Genomic DNA, 22,327 nt, shown 5'->3' with positions numbered 1-22,327 from the left:
ATTTTTTTGAGAACATATAAAATTGATGTCGGTAAAATAAGGCAATAACCGACCAAAGTAGACGAAACGAGAAGTGAACAATGGGTTAGTGCCACGTAGCAGTAGGAGGTGGGTGGGAGCTTAGTTTGCAATAGTGAAAGACTAATGATTTGTGAGTCACCGACTGGAGACTTTAACCATCAGGAATTTATTGTAGAAAGAGATAAGGAGAAATGGGAAATGAATTGGATTTCCTTGGAAATAATCAAAATCAAGTTGTTGAAACTATATTAAAATTTTATTTAAAATTAAATTTAATACATTTTATTTATAAAAATATTAAATAATAAAATAATATTTTTAAATTATTTTTTTAATAATATTTAAAATTATATTATTTTTAAAAAGTAATTTTTGCCTTAATGTCAAACGATCACAAAGTCTTTATCAATGCTTGGCTTGGTTGCCTTTCATTTGCTTGGTCGGTTGCCTAACATTTCACTTTCTTTGTTATTACTCCTTCTTGACTACCAAATTCTACCTTTTTATTTCCAACAAAAATATACAAATCTTACAACATTTTCAAATTCAATGGTCGTGTTTGAAAAGTTTAAAATTGAAAAAAAAATTGAATTTTTTTTACTAATTTTTATGTTTAAATATTTTAAAATTGTTAAAATTTAATTTTATAATTGAAAAAAATAAATTATTTAAAAGAAAAATGAATTCATACTAAATGATATGATTTCGCATGATTCAATGATTTTTTTTTATTAAATATTCAAAATTAAGGATAAAATATGAAAATAAATACATTCATTTCACTTATCAATTGTTTTAAACAATAAAGTTTAAATGAATTTTATCTTCTTTTTTTTCAAATTCATTTGAATTCACTTTATTAAAATATTTAAATTTACTATTATATTATTATCTTTTTATTTAGTTAATTAATTTTATTAAACTAAAAGGGAAAAAAAAGATGTGAAAATGAGAAAGATATATTAGAATATGAAATATAGAACAAAGAAACAAAGCAAAATGGGCATTTTTCAAAAAGATGACTAAATCCTTCATTGATTCCACTCTATAAAGTCTCAAAGAAATCCTGTCCATTTGGTGGGGTGCCATCAAATCAAATATATGCTGATTTGCATGGGTCCAAAAGCACCTTAGAAATGGAAAATTTAGAATCAACCCATAGGAGTTGGACCACTCACAAATTCAATACACCCATTTTCAATTCTTAGCTTTCTTCCTCTACATATCATTTAACATCACTATATAGAGCTTTTATGAATTATGAGAGGACAATTGTACATATGATTTCATTTTCATTAATTTTATCTAACTTAGATTTCCATAGTTAAAGAATGGGAGAGGCATTCAAACTTATATTTAGAACTTCCTTGGCTTCTTGTCAACTCTATAATAGAAAATTTATGTTTAGATTTGATTTATCATGAATTAAAACACATTATGTATGGTGGGATATATTCTCTTTATCCTAATTCAAATGTTTTTTAAGATTTTTTTTTAAATAATAATCTATTAAGAATAAGGAAAAACTTAGTTTAAAAAGTCTACTCTAACCGAATCAATAGAGATCTTAACCTAGGACCAAGAAAGAAATTGCTTGAACAACCTTAAGAGCATCAACTTCAATTTCCATGTTGAAAAGCCTCTCTCAAATCTAAGACTCCAACCATTTTTTGTGAGAGCAAACTTGGCATAATTCCCAACTCTACGAACACAAAAGCTCCTTCGTCGTTCCTTAAGACAACTCTAAAGCCCGAATCATTAAATTTCAAGAATTAATAATTGGATAATCTCATTTTTATTAAAAAAAAAAACCTAATAATTGTCTAAAGTATCCTTATAATATCATTAGGATGTAGAAAGGTAATAACAAGATATAAATGCATTAGGAATAATGATAAATGAGGTAAAATTGGAAAAAAAATCATTAATATTTTCTTAATTTTTTTAAAATGGCAAATAAAATGGAATAAAAAAATTTTCTACAATATCACTGAAAATGGGATGGAGAGAGTATATATTAAATAGGTGGGATCCACATATTTATATCTTCTAAGTCTAAACCCTAAACCCTAATCCAATTCGACAGACATAAAGCTTGACTGTAAGTGATCTTCCTAAGCAAATAAAGTCCAAAAGGAAACATTGGAGAGGACATATGAAAAACAAATAGCATATATATATATAAGTGAGAATCCAATAAAAGATGTAAGAAATTCATAGAAAATCTACCTTGTGAAGAGTAGAAAGCCACCAGAATATATAAAACACAATAAGACAATTGATGTATACACTTAATTCATTTCACACTCACTTTACGTAGGTAGTAGCAATTAAGAAATTTGACTTCACATAATAAATCCACGATAGCTGTTAGGAATGACAATGAATAGGATACTCGTAAAAATCACTCTATTTAAATTTAAATTCGATTAATACTTTTAAAATCTAAATATGTTTAATTTTATATATTTTAATTAATAATTTATGTAAAAAAATATTTTTTTATTAATAATTTATATTTTAAAAATTTAATAATCTCATAAATATTTAAATTCTATTTTATTTAAAATAAAAATATAAAATTAATAAATATTATTATAAAAAATATATATTTTATATTTAATTAAATATTTATGTAAATGGTTTGGATAATAAATACCCAACACATAAAACTCGAACCTATTATGGTATTATTTTTTTAAATCCGAACCTATCTCAAACACGATTAGACATTACCAAATCTATCTTATTAAAATTTAATCAAATCAAATACTTATAAAAATCTGAACCGTTGCCATTTCTAATGGAATCAATCATAAAACCATTTTTGTAGTTACCACACCACCAGCTTTCCCAGCGTCCAACAATTTTGCATCATAAATTTCACTTCTAACTTCAACTATGCTAAAAACAAGAATACAAGTGAATAAAGAAACAACACAACAATATGCAGACTGGTGAAAAGTTGTACCCATAACCATTATTGAGAATCTCAGCCCAGAGACAAGGACAACAGCCAATAACAAGTCACCTGGCTCTTAGTGGCAAAAGGGATCTCCAGTTCAGTGAAATGTACAAATGACAATTTGACGAAAAATAGTGTGTCACAAAAGGGCTTACGCACAGGATATACATTAGCCCAATTATGGAATACCGACACTGCCATATCTAATGCATACACACAGTCTTATAATCACAATATAAATAAAAACGAAAATATACTAAATTTATGTAGTTTGATGATAAAATCTATAATCTTAACACCAACTTGTTTTTTTAGACTCTCAAAATACTGCTGAAATAGATGAATAATACAATATTATGCGGGTTTTGAGCCCGAGCCTATCGGTTCATGTCTTCTACCACCATAGAAATCTTACAAAATATTTTATTTAGATCGTAACACATAATTTACAAGCTGAGTCAAATTTGGAATCCATAAAAATATATTCAAAACTCAAGTCACATTTTAACTAACACAAAGGATGTATATCAGGAGCAGCTAGTTCGCATGAAGCTGATTACTAATGCTTGGTAATACAGGAGAAACACAAACCCATCGATATAAACATAGAGCATTTATAATAGGTGTTTCCAAAGTCAATTATTGTCAGGAAGAAAACCCACCCAGCTTCCGCTGCTTGCAAGATTCCAGCAGTGTCAAATCTAAAATTTCTGAAGCTTTTGCCAGGACCAGCATCAGGAGGATGAGCATCAGTTCCAGGGTTAGTTGACTGGGTATCCACTATTGCTGTGCCAATACCGCTCCCTGGAGAAGTGAATACCGCTCCCTGGAGAAGTGTTCTTGGGAGCTTTCCACACACACACATGCCTTTGACAGAAATGAAAGGGAACTCATCAACTAAAATGGATAATAAAATTAGCATACTAAACTGATTTTCAATGAAAAGCTCCTAGAATGCTGTTAACTATTTTTGAAAACCATAGGATTACAAATTGGACACATCACATATGGTCTCAGAGACAATTATATGAACACAGTTTGTATAAGCCATAACTTACGTAAATGGGATTAATCCATATTCTGACTCAGAGTGATATTCAGATAAACTATTTAAAAGTGATAACTCCAAAATTCGAATTACTGTCATTACAGATAAAGTTCTGTCTGAAGATGCAGTTCACTTCTGCCGATCCAACAGCTTGTTGCAGATAATGTACCTTTCACAAGAGGAATAAAATTCATTTGCAGAGGAAAGTTGGTGCATTAACTAAGAAGAAAAATTTATCAGCTGTTTAGTACAATTACATTCAGAAAAAAATTTGTGAAATTCAATTAAATTTTATATTTTGTGTATTTAGTTAGATAAAAATAAAATAAAATTCAATTCCACAGATTTAATTCTAAAAATTATTTATAAGGAAAACGAACTCCTAACAAATTTGATAGAATTTAAAATGAATTTTATAAAATTACATAATATTTTTTAGACTAACATGACTTCGAAAAATTTCTTCTCAATCATTCGTCTTTTATACTCACAGGCTAAAATTATTCACTTTGAAACTTTGATTGCTAATGTGATCAATAGAATTTACTACACTCAATAAGTATCATTAATAATTAAAAAATTAAAATTGACCCGAATTTTCAAAGAAAAAGGACAAAATATCACTATTAAAGAAGAAGATAAAAATCACAAATTAACTTTTTATCTATTTACTGTTAATATGTTTGTACAACTATATAGTATATTTTATATTTAGCTTCTTGTCAATTCTACAATGGAAAATTTATGTTTAGATTTGATTTATCATGAATTAAAACACATTATGTATGGTGGGATATACTCTCTTTATCCTAATTCAAATGTTTTTTAAGATTTTTTTTAAATAATAATCTATTAAGAATCAGGAAAAACTTAGTTTAAAAAGTCCACTCTAACCCGAATCAATAGACATCTCAACCTAGGACCAAGAAAGAAATTGCTTGAACAACCTTAAGAGCATCAACTTCAATTTCCATGTTGAAAGGAAACCGAGATAATAGCCATCTTAAAGCCTCTCTCAAACCTAAGACATCAACCATTTTTTGACAGCAAACTTGGCATAATTCCCAACTCTACAGACACAAAAGTTCCTTCGTCATTCCTTAAGACAACTCTAAAGCCCGAATCATTAAATTTCAAGAATTAATTATTGAATAATCTCATTTTTATAAAAAAAATTCTAATTATTGTCTAAAGCATCCTTATAATATCTTTAGAATGTAGAAAGGTAGTAACAAGATATAAATGCATCGGGAATAATGATAAACCAGGTAAAGTTGAAAAAAAAAATTAATGTTTTCTTAATTTTTTTAAAATGGCAAATAAAATGGGATAAAAAAATTTTCTACAACATCACTTGAAATGGGATGGAGGGAGTATATATTAAATAAGTGGGATCCACATATTTGTATCTTCTAAGTCTAAACTCTAAATCCTAGTCCAATTCGACAGAAAGCTTGATTATAAGTGATCTTCCCAAGCAAATAAATTCCAAAAGGAAACATTGGAGGGGATATTGTGTTTTATGAGAATCCATGCTATTGTGTTTTTTTGGATTCTCATAAATATTTAAATTCTGTTTTATTTAAAAAAAATAAAATTAATAAATATTATTATAAAAAATATATTTTTTATATTTAATTAAATATTTATGTAAATGATTTGGATAACAGATACCCGACACATAAAACTCGGATCTATCATGATATTATTTTTTTAAACCCGAACCTATTTCAAGTACGATTAGACATTACCAAATCTATCCTATTAAAATTTGATCAAATCAAATACTCATAAAAATCTGAACCATTGCCGTCTCTAACGAAATTGATCAGAAAACCATTTTTGTAGTTACCACACCACCAGCTTTCCCAGCGTTCAACAATTTTGCATCATAAATTTCACTTCTAACTTCAAATATGCTAAAAACAAGAATACAAGTGAATAAAGAAACAACACAACAATATGCAGACTGGTGAAAAGTTGTACCCATAACCATTATTGAGAATCTCAGCCCAGAGACAAGGACAACAGCCAATAACAAGTCACCTGGCTCTTAGTGGCAAAAGGGATCTCCAGTTCAGTGCAATGTACAATGACAATTTGACAAAAAATAGTGTGTCACAAAAGGGCTTATGCACAGGATATACATTAGCCCTATTATGGAATACCGACACTGCCATATCTAATGCATACACACAGTCTTATAATCACAATATAAATAAAAACGAAAATATACTAAATTTATGTAGTTTGATGGTAAAATCTATAATCTTAATACCAACTTGTGTTTTTAGACTCTCAAAAGACTGCTGAAATAGATGAATAATACAATATTATGCGGGTTTTGAGCTCGAGCCTATCGGTTCATGTCTTCTACCACCACACAAATCTTACAAAATATTTTATTTAGATCGTAACACGTAATTTACAAGCTGAGTCAAATTTGGAATCGATAAAAATATATTCAAAACACAAGTCACATTTTAACTAACACAAAGGATGTATATCAGGAGCAGCTAGTTCGCATGAAGCTGATTACTAATGCTTGGTAATACAGGAGAAACACAAACCCATCGATATAAACATAGAGCATTTATAATAGGTGTTTCCAAAGTCAATTATTGTCAGGAAGAAAACCCACCCAGCTTCCACTGCTTGCAAGATTCCAGGAGTGTCAAATCTAAAATTTCTGAAGCTTTTACCAGGACCAGCATCAGGAGGATGAGCATCAGTTCCAGGGTTAGTTTACTGGGTATCCACTATTGTTGTAGAACTCATTTCAAATTCATCATGTAGGATAATTTCTTCATTTCATGTGATACTCTTTAAAGTCCAGATACAAAGAGTTTTGGCTTTCTCAAGCCTACACTTGTATCCTAATTTCACATTAATACAGTCTGCCTGCATAATTAATACAGTCTTCAATTGAATAAAGAAATAAAATAGCAAAGTATATATACATGCTGAAGAAGAGAAGGAAGCTTGTGAAAAATTCCTCAGCTGTGAGCTTGGTGCCCTTGTCCTTGTCAATGGCAGTGGTCCTTGTCATGGAGAAGCTTGGTAATGAAAACCTTTGCAGGGTTGAAATTTATTTTAATCAAATATGCCATTTTTTTTCTCTTTTATTTTTTTTTTGTTTTTTTTATAGCTTTAATATTCTTTTTTAATATTATTTTTTTAAATCATAAAATAAAATAATGAAAGCATTAAAATTTTAAATAAAAACTATGTAATTTAAATTTTGATAAGAAAATTACGTAAAATATTGATTTCAAGAAAATATTTAAATTTTTCCCACATAAAATATGATGTCAACATACAATATGCAAGAATGGTTTAGATTAATGATTTTAAGATTGAATGGCTAAGATTTAACTAATCAGATCTTGTTAACTTGAACTCATATCTATATAATTTTAAGCTTAAAAGATGTTGTTTTAATATTATTTCTTTTTTTTTATTTAAAATAAATGTAATTCTTTCATTAACTTTTTTTTTTATATATATACATAATACTTAAAAGATAAATTTCATCTTGTACTTACTGAAAAAATTTAATTTAACTAATTTTTAATTTTTTGTCTAATAAAAAATTTTAATTTCAGCTCAATTTAATCTAAAAATTAAAAAAAAATCAAGAAATTAAACTTTTAATTTTTAAGTTTAAATTAAGAAATAAAACTTTTTAAATTTTTATTTAAATTTTAAAATTTAACTCATAAATTTTAATTTTTAAGTTAAATTATACTTGAATTGAATTTTTTAAATTAATTTAAATAAAAAGTTAAAAAACATGCTAAATTAAATTTCTTCAATAATTACAGAAGCAAAATTGTTGAACACATAAAATAATCGTACAACACTTTTAAAAAATATTAAAAAATTATAAGCAAAAATCAGTTTTTCTTAACTTTTTTATATTGATAAAGAACCAAAATCATACTATAATTATAATTAAGATGCATGCGGTATGGTATGAATAATTATAACTTACAACCAAAATCTTACCATCTCAAATTTTCTCCCCTCCCTCTCTGCTCAAAGCTAGTGTTCTAGGAAATTAGAACCTAAAATCAAAGGGCACCACTATTTTGAAGTTATCAACTTCTCAAACCATCTTTTAGCAAGTGAATAGTGAATGCAAAATCAATATTAGCTGTTCTAATAGCTATTACTTATGTTAATAGCTGACAAGTATTTTAATAATAATTAACTATTAGATCTTCACGATTTATAAAGTGATTTAAAACAAAATTATTCGATAAAAATAATTGTTAAATTAATTATTTTATAAAAATAATTATATTATCTTATTGACCCGATTAAAATACTCTCTCAATCTACAAAAGTTTAAGAGGATAACTTTTTATAGATCACTCCCTCAACCTCTAAACATTATGTTACCAAACAGTATAAATATAAGAGATAGTATTTTAACTATGGTCAAAATGCTAATGCTACCTTAAAAGTTGCCGAACATTACAGTGAGTTCAAAATACAGCAATGCCTGGAAATCACAGTGCAACAAAATCACTAAACCCAGCTAAGGCCAAAACCACACCACCAGTTCTCCAAGCATACCACATTTTTGCCTCACAAATTTCACTTACTTCAGCTTTTGTTTTTTCTTGAAAAAAAGAAAGACTAAAAGTGAATAAAGAAGCAACACAACAATAGGTTTACGGATGACATAGTACTCTTACACATGATTGAGAATCTAAACCCAGAGACAAGGACAACAGCCAATAGCAAGTCACTTGGCTTTTGTGGCAAAAGGATCTGCAGTTCAGTGCAATGTACTAAGAAAATTTGACAAAAACACTCTCTGACACAAAAAGGGCTTCTGTACAGGATATACACTAAACCCAACCGCCAAATACCGACACAATTCATATACATCAAGCACAGCTAGTTGACATGAAGATGATTACAGCTGCTTGGTGATACATAAGAAACACTAACCCATCTATGTAACCATGGAGCATCTACAAAGAGTTACCATTGCCAATCGTCAGGAAGAAAACCCAGCTTCCATTGCTCGCAAGATTCCAGCAGTGTCAAATCTAAAATTTCTAAAGCTTTTGCCAGGGCCAGCATCAGGAGGATGAGCATCAGTTCCAGGCTTAGTTGATTGGGTATCAACTATTGTTGTGCTAGTGCCACTCCCTATGGAAGTGTTCTTGGCTTTCCACACACACATGCCTTGACAGAAATGAAAAGGAACTCATTAGCAAAAAAATGGACAGTATAATTAAGCATACTAACTTTATTTTTTTCAATGAAAAGCTTCAAGGATGCTGTTAGCTGTTACCTATTCTAGAAAAATACAGGATTACAAATTGAAGTCATCATATGTGGCTTCCAGAGCCAATTAGATGAACAGAGTTTGTATTTGCCACCATTTAACAGAAGTGCAATCCCTCTTTTTTACATTTGAACGCATAACTATGCTTTTGAATTCATCACTATATGCAGAACTCTGGTGTTGATAAATAACATAAATTGGAAAGAGCAACTTGAAATCCTAGTATCCTACAACAGACTAAGCTGAAGAACTTTTCCGACTCCAGATTGGCTGCTTATTTGACTGAAAAGTCATCAGACAAATGCTTTGAATCTAAACTCTAAATTATACCTGGCCACAGGCCAGTTCAGAGCCAGTAACAAAATGGAATCTGTCACTGGTTCCTGGTTCCAAACCAGGACACCCCACCTCTGGAGATTAAGGGCCCTTCACCCTAAATATGAACCAGACAGGACCCAAACTACCAATTCAGTCCTCGTTGGTCCAGTTCAGTGCGAACAAAAAACTTTTTTAAAAAATAAGAAAAAGAGTAATTATATTTAAAGAGAAAAAAAAAAAGAAACTAACTTGATGACCTCAAATATTACACATCATACAAGCCCAAGCCAATATCCTTTTAGTAGGTAAGAGCTCCTTTTATAAATAAAAACTTTCTCAAAATTCTTGATCATTGTCAATGTAGAAGTAGAACATTGAAATTTTCAAGTTACACAGAATTTAGCTATCTCCCTCCTATCATAAATATGAATAAGTTGTCCCACTCTCACATTAAAAGTTTACAAAAAACTAAAGTTGAAGAGTCATTGCCTCTTATGAATATGTCTATTTGTAAGTTGCATATTTATCCTAGATTAAAAGCATACAAGAATTGAGAAGCAATCTCCTCTTATAAATACTCTTGCTTTTTCATTCATGACAATTAAGGATTGTCTTCAAAATTTTGAAGACTTGTCCGATGAAATAATATATATATATTTATTAAAAGCTCAAGGAGCACTAAAGTGCCAAGGAATCCAGGAGCTTAGGCGCAAGGCACAGGCATGTGCCTTAGTGCAGTGAGGCGCAATTCATTAAAAATAAATTATATAATAAATTCATTAAAAATAAGCACCATAAATTTAATTATTATATTAGTAATCATATAAAAATATATTAACCACCATTATTGTTAATTAAGTTATATATATTATTCATAGTTATCAAAGGCTCAAGGCGCACCGAGGCGCCAAGGTGTCTTGGAGCCTAGGCGCAAGGCGCAGGCGCGCGCCCGAGAGAGCCGAGGCGCAAAAATAAAAAATATATATTAAAAATAAAAAAATTATAATTATGCTATCACACCTCAAGTAACATAAAACTATATAATAATAACTAACAAATATGCAAGTAATAATTAGTTTATAATCCAAAAGAGATAAAAATAAACTACTAAAAATTAAAGTTTAATAAACTAGTAAACTACTAAATGTTCACATATTCACAATAAATAATATGTCAAAATCACAAATTTATACTAAAAAGAAAAGGAAAAGAAAAACATTGCAGGGTAAGGATTGGCAGCAAAAAAAAAAAAAGATGCAGAAGAAGAATGTAGTGCAGAAACAGTGCAGGAAAGAGAGAGAGAGAGCATGGCAGCAAAAAAAAAAATGCAGAAAACAAAGTGCAGTGCAGAAACACTGCAGGAGAGAGAGAGAGAGCATGGCAGTCCAAAAAAAAAAAAAAAGAGAAGAAGTGCAGTGCAGAAACACTACAGCAGGGAGAGAGAGAGAGAGCATGGCAGTCCAAAAAAAAAAAAAAAGAGAAGCAGAAACAGAAAGTGCAGTGCAGAAACACTACAGCAGGGAGAGAGAGAGAGAGCATGGCAGTCCAAAAAAAAAAAAAAAGGAAGCAGAAACAGAAAGTGCAATGCAGAAGAGAGAGCATGGCAGTCCAAAAAAAAAAAAAAGGAAACAGAAAGTGCAGTGCAGAAGAGAGAGCATGGCAGTCCAAAAAAAAAAAGGAAGCAGAAAAAGAATACCCAGCACAGGAGAGAGAGAGAGAGAGAGAGAAGAAGAAGAATAAGAAAAGAAGAAGAAAAAATACATTCCAGGTTTGTTTGAGATCTCTCCCTTCACTCCTCTTCTTCTTCTTCCTCTTCTTCTTCTTGTTCTTCTTCTTCTTCTTCTTCTTTTTTTCTTTTTGCTGGCTGTTGGCTGCTGGACAAGTTTAAAAAAAAAAACCCTAGCAGCCCATCATTTTATAATGTGCCTTGCCTTATTGGGGCGCGCCTCGGTGAGGTCTTGCCTCATTGGGGCGCGCCTCGGTGAGGTCTTGCGCCTCAGCTGCCCCGAGGCCCCTGGGGCTGCGCCCGATGCGCCTTGCGCCTGAGGCGCGCCTTTGATAACACTGATATTATTGAAAATTATCATTAAAATTTAATATATTAATTTTATTTTTAATATAATATTAAAATAATAATTTTAATTTTTATTGCATTACAATTTTAATTTTAACTATATGTTTAATTTAGTAATATCTACCAAAACATAATTTAAAATAATTTAAATTGAATTTTATAACTATAATTTATTTTTATTTTTATTTTATGAAAAATATAATTAAAAAAATACATGCAAACAAGTATTAACAAAATATATTATCTCTAAATTAAGTTTAGCCCAATAACCATCAATCCATTAAAATCAGCCCATTTAAATAATATTAGGACATACATGCCACACCAATAAACGCCCACCACTTAGCAGCAGCCTACATTTCATCAGCAGGCAGCCAGGTACGCATCATCTCCAACTTCTTCTTCTTCTTCTTCTGTTTCAAGGTTGTTGTCTGCTGTCTTCAATGTCGTCTTCTTCTGTTCTTCTTCTTTTTGTTGTGACAGTTGTCTACATGTGGGAAGAGAAAAAAAAAAAGCGTGCGCTTACGGTTGGGCTCTCTAGGCACGCCTGATAGGTGCGCCTGGGTGCACCTCCTGTAGGTCACTCGCCTTCAGGTGTCTCAGGCGATGGGTCCCTTGCCTAGTGCGCATTGCACCTCAGGCGCACCTTTAATAACAGTGCATATATATATATATATATATATATATATATATATATATATATATATATATAACTGGGTTGAACTAAAACCGATTGGAAACAATCCAATCCTTTTTCCACCCCATCTCCAACCCAGAACCAGCCCGTGGCTAGGCCTACTCCAAATGCAATCTAACATGGTTCCAATCTTCTAGTGATATTTTACTGTTCATCAACACACCACACAATCATCACTCTTGGCCCTAACAACTTTTCTGGAAGACCATCTATGGGCAGAAACATATGCCACGAGTATGCAAGATGCTCTCATGGCAAATTTAATGCTGCAAGTCTGTTATTGTTGTTGAGTTTTTATTTATTTATTCACCATTTCTATCCATAAGATTCACACAAACCTAATGACAACGACAAAGCATCAGAATTTCTAAAGAAAAAGAAAATGAAACCTTTGATAGGCATATCAGGTCTTGGAGCTACAGGGGGCTGATGCTTTGAAATCCACAATTTCAAGGACCTGCATGAAGTCGAGTCCATTGAATTTAGGAAGACATAGTTAGATATTTAAAATTATCAAGATTATGCACTAAAGCACTCACTCTAAAAATGGGGCAACCATGTAAAGCTTGAGGCCAGTGATCCCACGAGATATTACAGCATCACTTGCTGGCTGCAGTTCATCAAGTCGTTGCCATGCAATTTCCTGCAAGCAGATACAATAAAAATATGCTCTTAATACGATGATATTCTACAAGATGCATTCCATTGTCTTGATGAAGATATCTATGCAATGGAAAATTCATTGAGGTTATCCCATCAATGATGAAGTCAGACATAAAAAATTGGTAAGGCTACAGGAGACAAAGACATTGGAAACAAATAGATACTAGGTTAAAATGTCAATAGGGGTAGCAATTTTAGAGACGACGCAAAATACTGATATGAACATGGTTAAAAACCCAATTGTCAGCCCTTGGCAGGTGGTTCAGCCAAGAATCTGAGTAAAATGTATATCAGGTTTAAAAATGAATTTCACAGACGATTAAATTTTTAATTACAGATCTGAATTTTGAACCGATACTTTAAGTTACCAGTTAAGAACATTATATTAAATTAACAAAGGCAGAAGAAACTGTCAATAAATTTAGATAAAATGGGATCACATACACTGATCTCCTTTTTCGTAAGTGGTGCAAAGGCAGTGTCATCCTTCACGCCAGCAATAATGTAAAGCTTCACCCTCTGCTGTCCAAACATCTCTTCAATGCATTCCTCTTTGTTGAGAAGGTTTGAAACGTCAAAACCTGTTTCCTCCAAAACCTGCATTTAACACACAGAAATCAAGCAAATAGTTAAATGTGCACGCAAAAGAGAAAACACTGCAGAGCCGCCGCCCGCTGGGGGGGGGTCCAGGCGCGCGGTGTGGGTGTGGTGCTGTTGGGGTGGGGGGAAGTAAGGGGATATTCAAATGCTCCTAAAACTACTTATATCAATTTCTCCAAGTAACTGTTGAAAATTTTGTGTTGAATCAATCAATTAATGTAAAGTTCCTCATCCAAGAAAGAATCTCCTACTTTTCTTTTACCCTCAAACTCAACAAGTAAAATAATTCTCTCAGTAACATTTGTGCAATGCAACTCAACTCAACTCAACTCAACTCAACTAAGCCTTTATTTCAAAAATTTATTAAGGTCGGTTATATGAATTCTCTTTCTCTTCTCTAAACGATTTTGGGTTAAATCCTTGAAAATGTGTAATGCTTCTAAACCATGTTGTACTACTCTCCTCCAAGTCAGTTTAGGTCTACCCCTTCTTTTCTTTTTATCCTCTAACCCAATATGCTTTACTTGTCTAACTGGAGCCTCCGTATGTCTACACTTCACATGACCAAACCACCTCAATCTCTCTTCTCAATACTTATCCTCAATTAGCACCACTCCTACCTTTTCTCTAATACTCTCATTACGGACTGTATCTAGTCTGGTATGGCTACTCGTCCACCTTAACATTCTCATCGCCGCAAATCTTATCTTAAACACATACGACTTCTTCATTTCCCAACACTCACTGCCATAAAACATGACCAGTCGTATGGATGTATGGTTAAATTTTCCTTTCAACTTATTGGGAATTTTACAATCACATAAAACTCTCGTGGCACAACTCTACTTCAACCATCCGGCTTTAATCCAATGACTAATATCCTCCTCACATCCTCCATTTACTTGAAGGATTGAGCCGAGATATTTAAAGTGATTATTTTGGAGCAATACCATTCCATCCAAACTAATTCATTCTCTATCACCAGTTCGGCCTTCACTGAACTTGCGCTGCATGTATTCTGTCTTTTTTCTACTTAACTTAAAGCCCTTTGACTCTAAAGTACTTCTCCAAAACTTTAGCTTTCTATTGACTATTTCTCGCGTTTCATCTATCAGAACTATATCATCCGCAAGCATTATGCACCAAAGGATACTCACTTATATATGTTTCGTAAAAAAGTAAATGCTTACAGCTGAACCTTGGTGTAATCCAACTGAGATACATTTGTGCCACAAAGTAAAATATTTATTTTTCAAATGCCAAATGCAAAAACCTCTTCCACTTCAGCTATGAATAAAAGTAAGCCAGCATTTGAATCAGGCACAAAAAAAACCTAATATTTATGCCACCTGAGACTTTTAAAGTATAACAATCAACACTTTCAAGGAAGAAAGTAATTTTTGATTTTAGAAGGAATTGGCGATCATATTAATAAGAGCCAGCTTCATTGTTTGCCTGAGCAGATGAAGAAGAAAATACAGTGTTCCTCCAAAGTTTAAGCAATCTATGCAATCCATCCATCTTTCTCATGGAACAATAAGGCTCTTCATGATATGCACCCTTGGTTGAGCTCATCATCCTTATCTCAACAAGATTAATTACCCTGAACAGATGTATTGCATGATTCACATCATACATTTACAGAACTATTTATTAACATGATATCAATAGCCTATCCACATTTATTGAGTCAGTTAAAGCATTCATCATATAGTCACTAGCAGCAGTAATACATTTTGATAATAGAAAAAAGAATTCTAATCATCACTTGTCCAGTGGTTCAACTGTTCATGTAAAGAGTATCCATCATTCAAGCAAAAAGAGTGCTAAAAGATGGATGAATGAGGTATTACACAAATACAATACTATGCAAGATAAAAACTTACTTCTCTGATGGCACATGCATGGTCTTCCTCATCTTTGTTCTTTTTGCCCCGTGGAAAACTCCAGCTCGTCCCTTTCCAACCCTTCACTAGCAGGCACTGCAAATCACAAATAAAATCACATCAACCAAGCAATGAAACTAGATAGAATGAATTCAAACATTTACTTCAACATCAGATAAATCTGACAAGTATTACAAGTTAAAAATTTTATTTCTTAAATTGCACAAAAAAGTGCTCACTGGTCACCTCACGGAGCTAAATGAGAATCAGTCCAAACAGATAATTGTAAGGGATTGACATGTTAATTATAAATACTCTGGTCAAACGCCATACAAATAGATAGGCACAAGGCATGCTTTAAATAGGTAAGCATATGAATATTTAGAATTTTTGCAAAATAGATAGGAGCAAGAATTTATGCTGTGTACAATAACATTAGCTCTTCAAATAAAGCCAATATCATCTCCTACTAATGTCCCATCTCTGTAACCTTTAATTGCAAGTTGTTGGACTACTCTTTGAACCTAGGAGCATGTTTCCCTTTTTCTTCTATAATCTTTTAATCTTCAAGTACTGGACCATCTCTTCTCAGGTAATATCAAGGCCAAACTGCCTTACATGCAATAAATTTAACACTTCATGACACTCACTTAAAAATCAGGGTTAAGATTTTTGCTACCATAAAAAGCATTCAACATTTTCATCAACAGTAAGCAGGCATTGGGTTCCGCAATTGAGAGCCGCTGTTAGCCAATCCCACCAACAAGTCAAAAGGTGAATAGAAAATGTTCTCAGCAAATGAAATCAAGATGTATTAGTTGTTGGAAATCCCAAATAGCTATTGGTTTTGTCAGTTCCATTTTGGAGTTTTTTCCTAAGTTGTTAGCTATTGGGAATTGTTTTAACAGTTGGACTAAATTATCCTCATAAAAAATTGCCAATTACAGAAACACCATCTCTTCTAATAAACATGTCACATCATCAAACTATTTACAATTTTATGAAAGTGATAAAATGTTTGCCATCAAAATATTAAGTAAATATTTAAATTAACAATGGCATTCATATATTTAAGCAAGAACAAAAATATGAAAGACATCTAAAGAAACTTATCTGTGATTTTATTAATTATTATTCAATACATTTTTAATTTGTATAACTCATTAAAGAAAAGAAATAAAAAGTTTCCACTATATCCCCAAAGATTTACTACACAACTAACAACTATTAGCCATTAACAGTTAGCAACCACTACAAGCTATCAACTACTACTAAGAGCTAAACAAATGAGAGAAACATTTTGGATTCTTCTCATTTTTTAAAGTCTCATTATAAATAATACTTTAATATTTTTTCTATAACCTAATCATTCAGCATGTTATTTGATGAAGGGAGGTGCGGGGGATAGAGAGAGAGAGAAAGAGATATCTTAATTTAGGACTTCAGGAAAATGGTGAAGATGTAAAGAAAAAGGGGTAACTCAGTGCACGAAGCAACCCAACTTGTGAGCTTTGGGGAGTGTTGATATACGCAGCCTTATCCCTGCTTTGCAAAGAACATGTTTCCATTACTATTAACCATTGAAATCCAGGTCACAAATGGTATAACTTTACTGTTACACTAAAGAAAAATGGTGAAGATGTGTTGCAGCAAAAAGAATTCCAATAGCTGAAAGAAAATAACTAAACTAAGGCATCAGTAATGCTATATACTCATGTTCAAATCCTCACATGATTGCATAAAATGACAACAATATCATGCGCAAAGATAGAACAAAGACATATGGGATTGGTTGCAAATTAAGAGAAAACTTCACATTTACGAATCTTGTCACTAAACAGGGACCATATACAAGTATTCACACTAGATTTCATCATAGGAGGCCTCACCCTTTCAAAGGTTTCATCCAAAATGATTGCTCCAGTTACAGGAACTCGAACCTTGTATGAAGTGAAGTCTTTAAATATGTCATCTATGTGAGCAACATAAGGTCTCAATACATCACAACTGTTAAACACTGTGATATATTAAGGAAACAGGATAAAATGATAAAATACATATTAATAAAATAGAAACACATGATGATAGACAAGGAATTATAGATGCAAAAATATAAAAATACGTTGCAAATAGTCCTAACATAGTGATAGAGCAGCACAATATAAACGCAGCATATCTAGAATCTACACATCCATACAAAAGTCCATGGCAACCATAAGGTTGTGCACATTGGTTTAGCTGGTTTATTTCTTTGTTTTCTGCAAAAGCAAGCCACTTCTTTAGTGCATGTCAATTTAACAAGGATAAATCTCATTCCAAATTTAGGGTCAACACAGCCCTAAGGCCAAAACAATAAAGCTATGGCAAAAGATTAAATCAGCCTGCTATACTTGGAATAAAGCTGCATTAGCTTCTTCCAAACTCCATTTCACTTTCTCCAATTGACCAATGAAACAACATCCAAGACGCTGATCTCATGGAAACAAACATCAACCATTTCTGTACACCAGAATTCTTTTTTCACAATGAACATGCTAACAAACAACATGAAAATTTACAAAGGTTATTAAATCTAATAATCACAAAAAACCTCGGCAACAAGTTCTTCTAATTCTAACAGCAGGAATCCTGAGCATCTCATGTTAAAGAACAAACTGATTGTCACAGACTTCACCTATTATAAAGACATGAATCTCAAAGTCTCTTAAACGCCTTAACCATCTGAATTATTATTTATTTATTTATGTATTTATTAATTATTATTATTATTATTATTATTATTATTATTATTATTATTATTATTATTATTTGTAAATACCAGCAAAGATTTACAGTCTAAGAATGGAGAAGAAGTACCTGAATAAAGATACAAACATATTAGTATGTTAGCCTCACAACACCATAGTCAAGAAAAATCTAGCATTAGGCTTAATAGCCAAACGGTCCATCATTTGATCAATTAATGCCAATACTTCCTTCTTTTACACTGGATTGGTATGTTTAATGAAAATATGTCATCAAAAGAACAACACAAGAAATATACATCACAGAATTAACTTAACATATTCATCAACAAGTGAATAGTAGATTAGTAAATAATAATGCATTTCCAAAATTAAAGGATGCAACCAATTCCAAGAAGATGCTATAAAGAGGATACGTAAGGATGTGAATTCCTTTAGATTGAACGACTTCAGTGAGGGATTCTTTTCCACTGAATTATCTTCATAGAACCAATGTGCATACTCGACGAGGAATAAAATTCTCTCAAATGACTGTTGATCTTCTTTTGGTACATTCAAAACAAACCGACTGCATCAAATTATTGATAAAAAGGCTTCAGATGAAATGTTATAAAAGTATATGATATCGTTTTTTTAAGGGGAAAAAGAGGAAAACAAGTGAAAAAGTTCTTCCAATCCTAGGGGCCCACCCCAACAATAATGAGAGAAATATTTCCAGAACTTACATATCAATGACTAAAATATCAAGTCAAAATAAGAGTAGATAGCTCACTTCTGGAAATAAATAAACAAATAAACTCCTCAAGTTATGAGAGACCACGAACACTAATGCCATCAATTTAGATCACAGCATGCAAGTCATGTTTATTAGGTTGAAGCAATACTCACACATAGGCCAACGTAGTTAAAAGCATAAGGCACAGTCAAAGCAATTATCACCCCACCACTTAAAGCGCAAAAAAAGCACTTGCTCATTTAACGACGCGCAAATTTATTTAAAAAATTAACTAATAATATCATATGCAAAGAAAATACAATCCTCTACATAAAATTTAAACCCTTAAGAAATCATCAAACATCCAAAAGTTTTTAGCATTCAAATTCATAGTCATAACCTAAAGATTTTAACTAGATTTCCCATCAAAGTCCCCAACACTTCCATCCTCATCTCCGAAATCAGATCCATTTCCATTAAAATCTTCATCTAAATCAGTCTCAACATCTTCCAACATTAGCCTTGAAGTTGAGGCTGTTTACACTCTGTGCTTTAAGAACAAAAAGCCCTCACTTCACTAAAAGCGCTTCGCTTAGAATATGGAAAAGCATTTCCTATTTGTTGTTGCACTTCAACACTTAAACAAGAGCTTTTTTCACTTTTGACTACACTGACACAGCAGAGAGAAACACACATGTCAACTTGTTTTCCGTTTATGTGGTATTTGGCTTCACCACAAGGTAAATAATAACAAATGATGAAACTTAATATTTTGGAATGCTAAGAGAATATTTCTTCATTTGGACTGCTAAGAGAGCACAGGAAAAATTGAAAAATACTTCTTCTGATACAAGTGGGTTTCTTTACTGCAGAGCAGGATTATTAGCCTTAAAGTTAAACCACAGCCAAAAGTTGAGCAGAATAACCAGCAGTATGTTAATTGATCTTAATCAAGTTTCAATCATCACTTGGCAAGAAGCAAACTCTATACTTTAATTGAAGCAGAGTGCATATTACTAAGCAACGGATTACCAAAGGGTGATAAAGACTAAAAGCTGCAGGTTCGCTCATATAATATTGGCGATGACATTGCTTGTTTTTATATCTCACTGCTAAGACAACATTTTGGTTCTGGAAGTTGAATAAGAGTAGAAAGTTCAAACTAAACATTTAACAACAAATTCAGAAGTAAAATTTAACCATGATAGAAAAGGATATCCAATTATTCAATTATTTAGCTAATATTTCTTCAAACTAAAAAAAAAAAAAGAAATACAGAATTCCAAAAGTTCATGTTGATTTTTTTCCCTCATGTTCTCAGCATCCAAACAGCTAAAGAAACTACAGAAACAATCATAAATAACCCTCGAATTCTTATCGATCCCCACATTCAACCAACTCGATTCATAACAACCCAAATAGAAATAGAAATTCACTTCCCTAGGACTGAAAAATCCAAAAATTCATACGGCTACATATAAGAAGAATTGAAATAAAGTGTAGGTAGGGACCTGCAGAGATCGTCAAGAAGCTCTTGAGGAGGGAGGCCGCCGTTCTTCAACGGGGTGCTGGAAGATCGGTTGATAGCAGACATGGCTCTGCGGTGAAACCTAAAACCCTTAGCTTTATTATACACTTAAAAAGGAAAAAGGAGCTCTTTCAGTTAGTGGATTTATACAGAAAGGGAAAGAGCTCCGTCGCCGGAGAATTTGGGATCAAATTTTCTGCGTCTATACAGAATGTTCTTCTCCGTAAACTGGGATCTTTTTTATACGGGGCCTTTTTGAACCGGGAGGACCGGTAACCGATCGCATTTAACTTGCCTTTAGTAATTTGTACTAGTATTTTAAGGATTAATTCACAAAATAACCATAATTTTTTCAAAAATTACAAGTCAATCCTCACTGTTTGAAGTTGCACAAATTGGTCCCAAATTTTATTTCGTTAAAAAGCCCTTCGTTCATTTTAGAGTGAAATTATTGGTAGTGTCTATTTGATTTAACAATCGGATATAATTAATAATATTATAATTAATTGATAATTTATGATAGTTATTTTTATTAAAAATTTAGTAAAATTATATTTAATTATTATTATTATTTATATATAAAATTATTAATAAAGATATAAATAATATAATTATTAATTTTATAAATGATATAATTATTAATTTTATTATTAAAATAAACAAATAATTATTGATGTACTGTATTATATTATATTATTTTATTATTAAATTAATTATATAATTACTAATTTAGTATACTATATCATTTATTTTATTATTGAAATATTATTTATTTTATTATTTTGTCATTATTTGTCAATATTAAGTAGACAACAAATTGACTGTATGCATACCTAATATTAATTTTATGATATTTTATTTATTCTAAGATATTTACAATAATGTCTAAAAAAGAAAGTATATTCGAGGAAGTAGAACCGTAGTGGAAGCAGTGAAGTCGCGAGGCCTAGCGTTATGAAGAGGGTTATTTTTGATATATAAAATATTTTAAAGTTAATATAAATTATTGCAATTTAATATTTTATTAGCTCTTTATCAATTGTTCACTAAATTTTTAAAATTTATTAAATATATTTATTTAATTATTTAAACATCTATCAACTATTAAATGCATTTAATGGCTTATCCAAAAATATGAGTTTGTATAATCTCTAGATCTACCTTTTTGTCTACAGATATAAAAACAATGCCCATCTGTTAAACTTTGTTCATAAAATTATTGCATATACGAGTGTCCAAATGATCAGTTTAATTTTGAATTAAAAAAATTAAAAATTAAAAATTAAAAATTTTAAAAATTAAATTAAATTAATTATTAAGAGAAAATTAAATTGAGCCAAATCGATGAATATCAATCCGGTTTGATTTTAAACTGATCAAATTAAATTTTTTAAAATTTTATATTTTTAACATTAAATTTTAATAATAAAAATATAAAAAAATACATAAAAATTAAAATTAAAAAATTTTAAAATTTTCTTAATATATATATATATTAATAATTTTAATTTAATTTAATTTTTTTTATAAAAATAATCAAATCGATTAATTAAAATTATTAAAATTTATAAATTAAATTAAATCAATTAAATTAAATTAAATTAACTCAATCTAATTTAATTTTTAAATTAAAATTAAAATTTGCTCCCCCTAATCGTATGCAGAACCTTTATAGCTCGCGTCATTACAGCGTGGCAAATAACCTGCTTTATTTTACTATTACGTCATCAAGACTGCTCAATAACTTCATTTCATTCACATCT

At 31.0% G+C, this 22,327-nt stretch overlaps 1 protein-coding gene across 1 annotated transcript; it reads right to left on the bottom strand.

The window, feature by feature from the left end:
- Positions 1-8,689: 8,689 nt before the first annotated feature.
- On the bottom strand, positions 8,690-20,788 carry LOC110636808 (mRNA-decapping enzyme subunit 2). The gene is made up of 8 exons (XM_058133426.1): positions 20,548-20,788; positions 18,738-18,889; positions 17,467-17,594; positions 15,578-15,673; positions 13,536-13,688; positions 12,968-13,071; positions 12,818-12,885; positions 8,690-9,236 (listed from the first exon to the last, which is right to left on the bottom strand). Exons 1-8 carry the CDS (start codon positions 20,628-20,630, stop codon positions 9,046-9,048), a joined length of 975 nt encoding a protein of 324 aa, XP_057989409.1. The 5' UTR covers positions 20,631-20,788; the 3' UTR covers positions 8,690-9,045.
- Positions 20,789-22,327: the final 1,539 nt, after the last annotated feature.

Source organism: Hevea brasiliensis, chromosome 14 (assembly GCF_030052815.1).
Source record: "Hevea brasiliensis isolate MT/VB/25A 57/8 chromosome 14, ASM3005281v1, whole genome shotgun sequence".
NCBI classification, from domain to species: Eukaryota; Viridiplantae; Streptophyta; class Magnoliopsida; order Malpighiales; family Euphorbiaceae; genus Hevea; species Hevea brasiliensis.
This window is presented reverse-complemented; position numbering and strand designations above follow the sequence as displayed.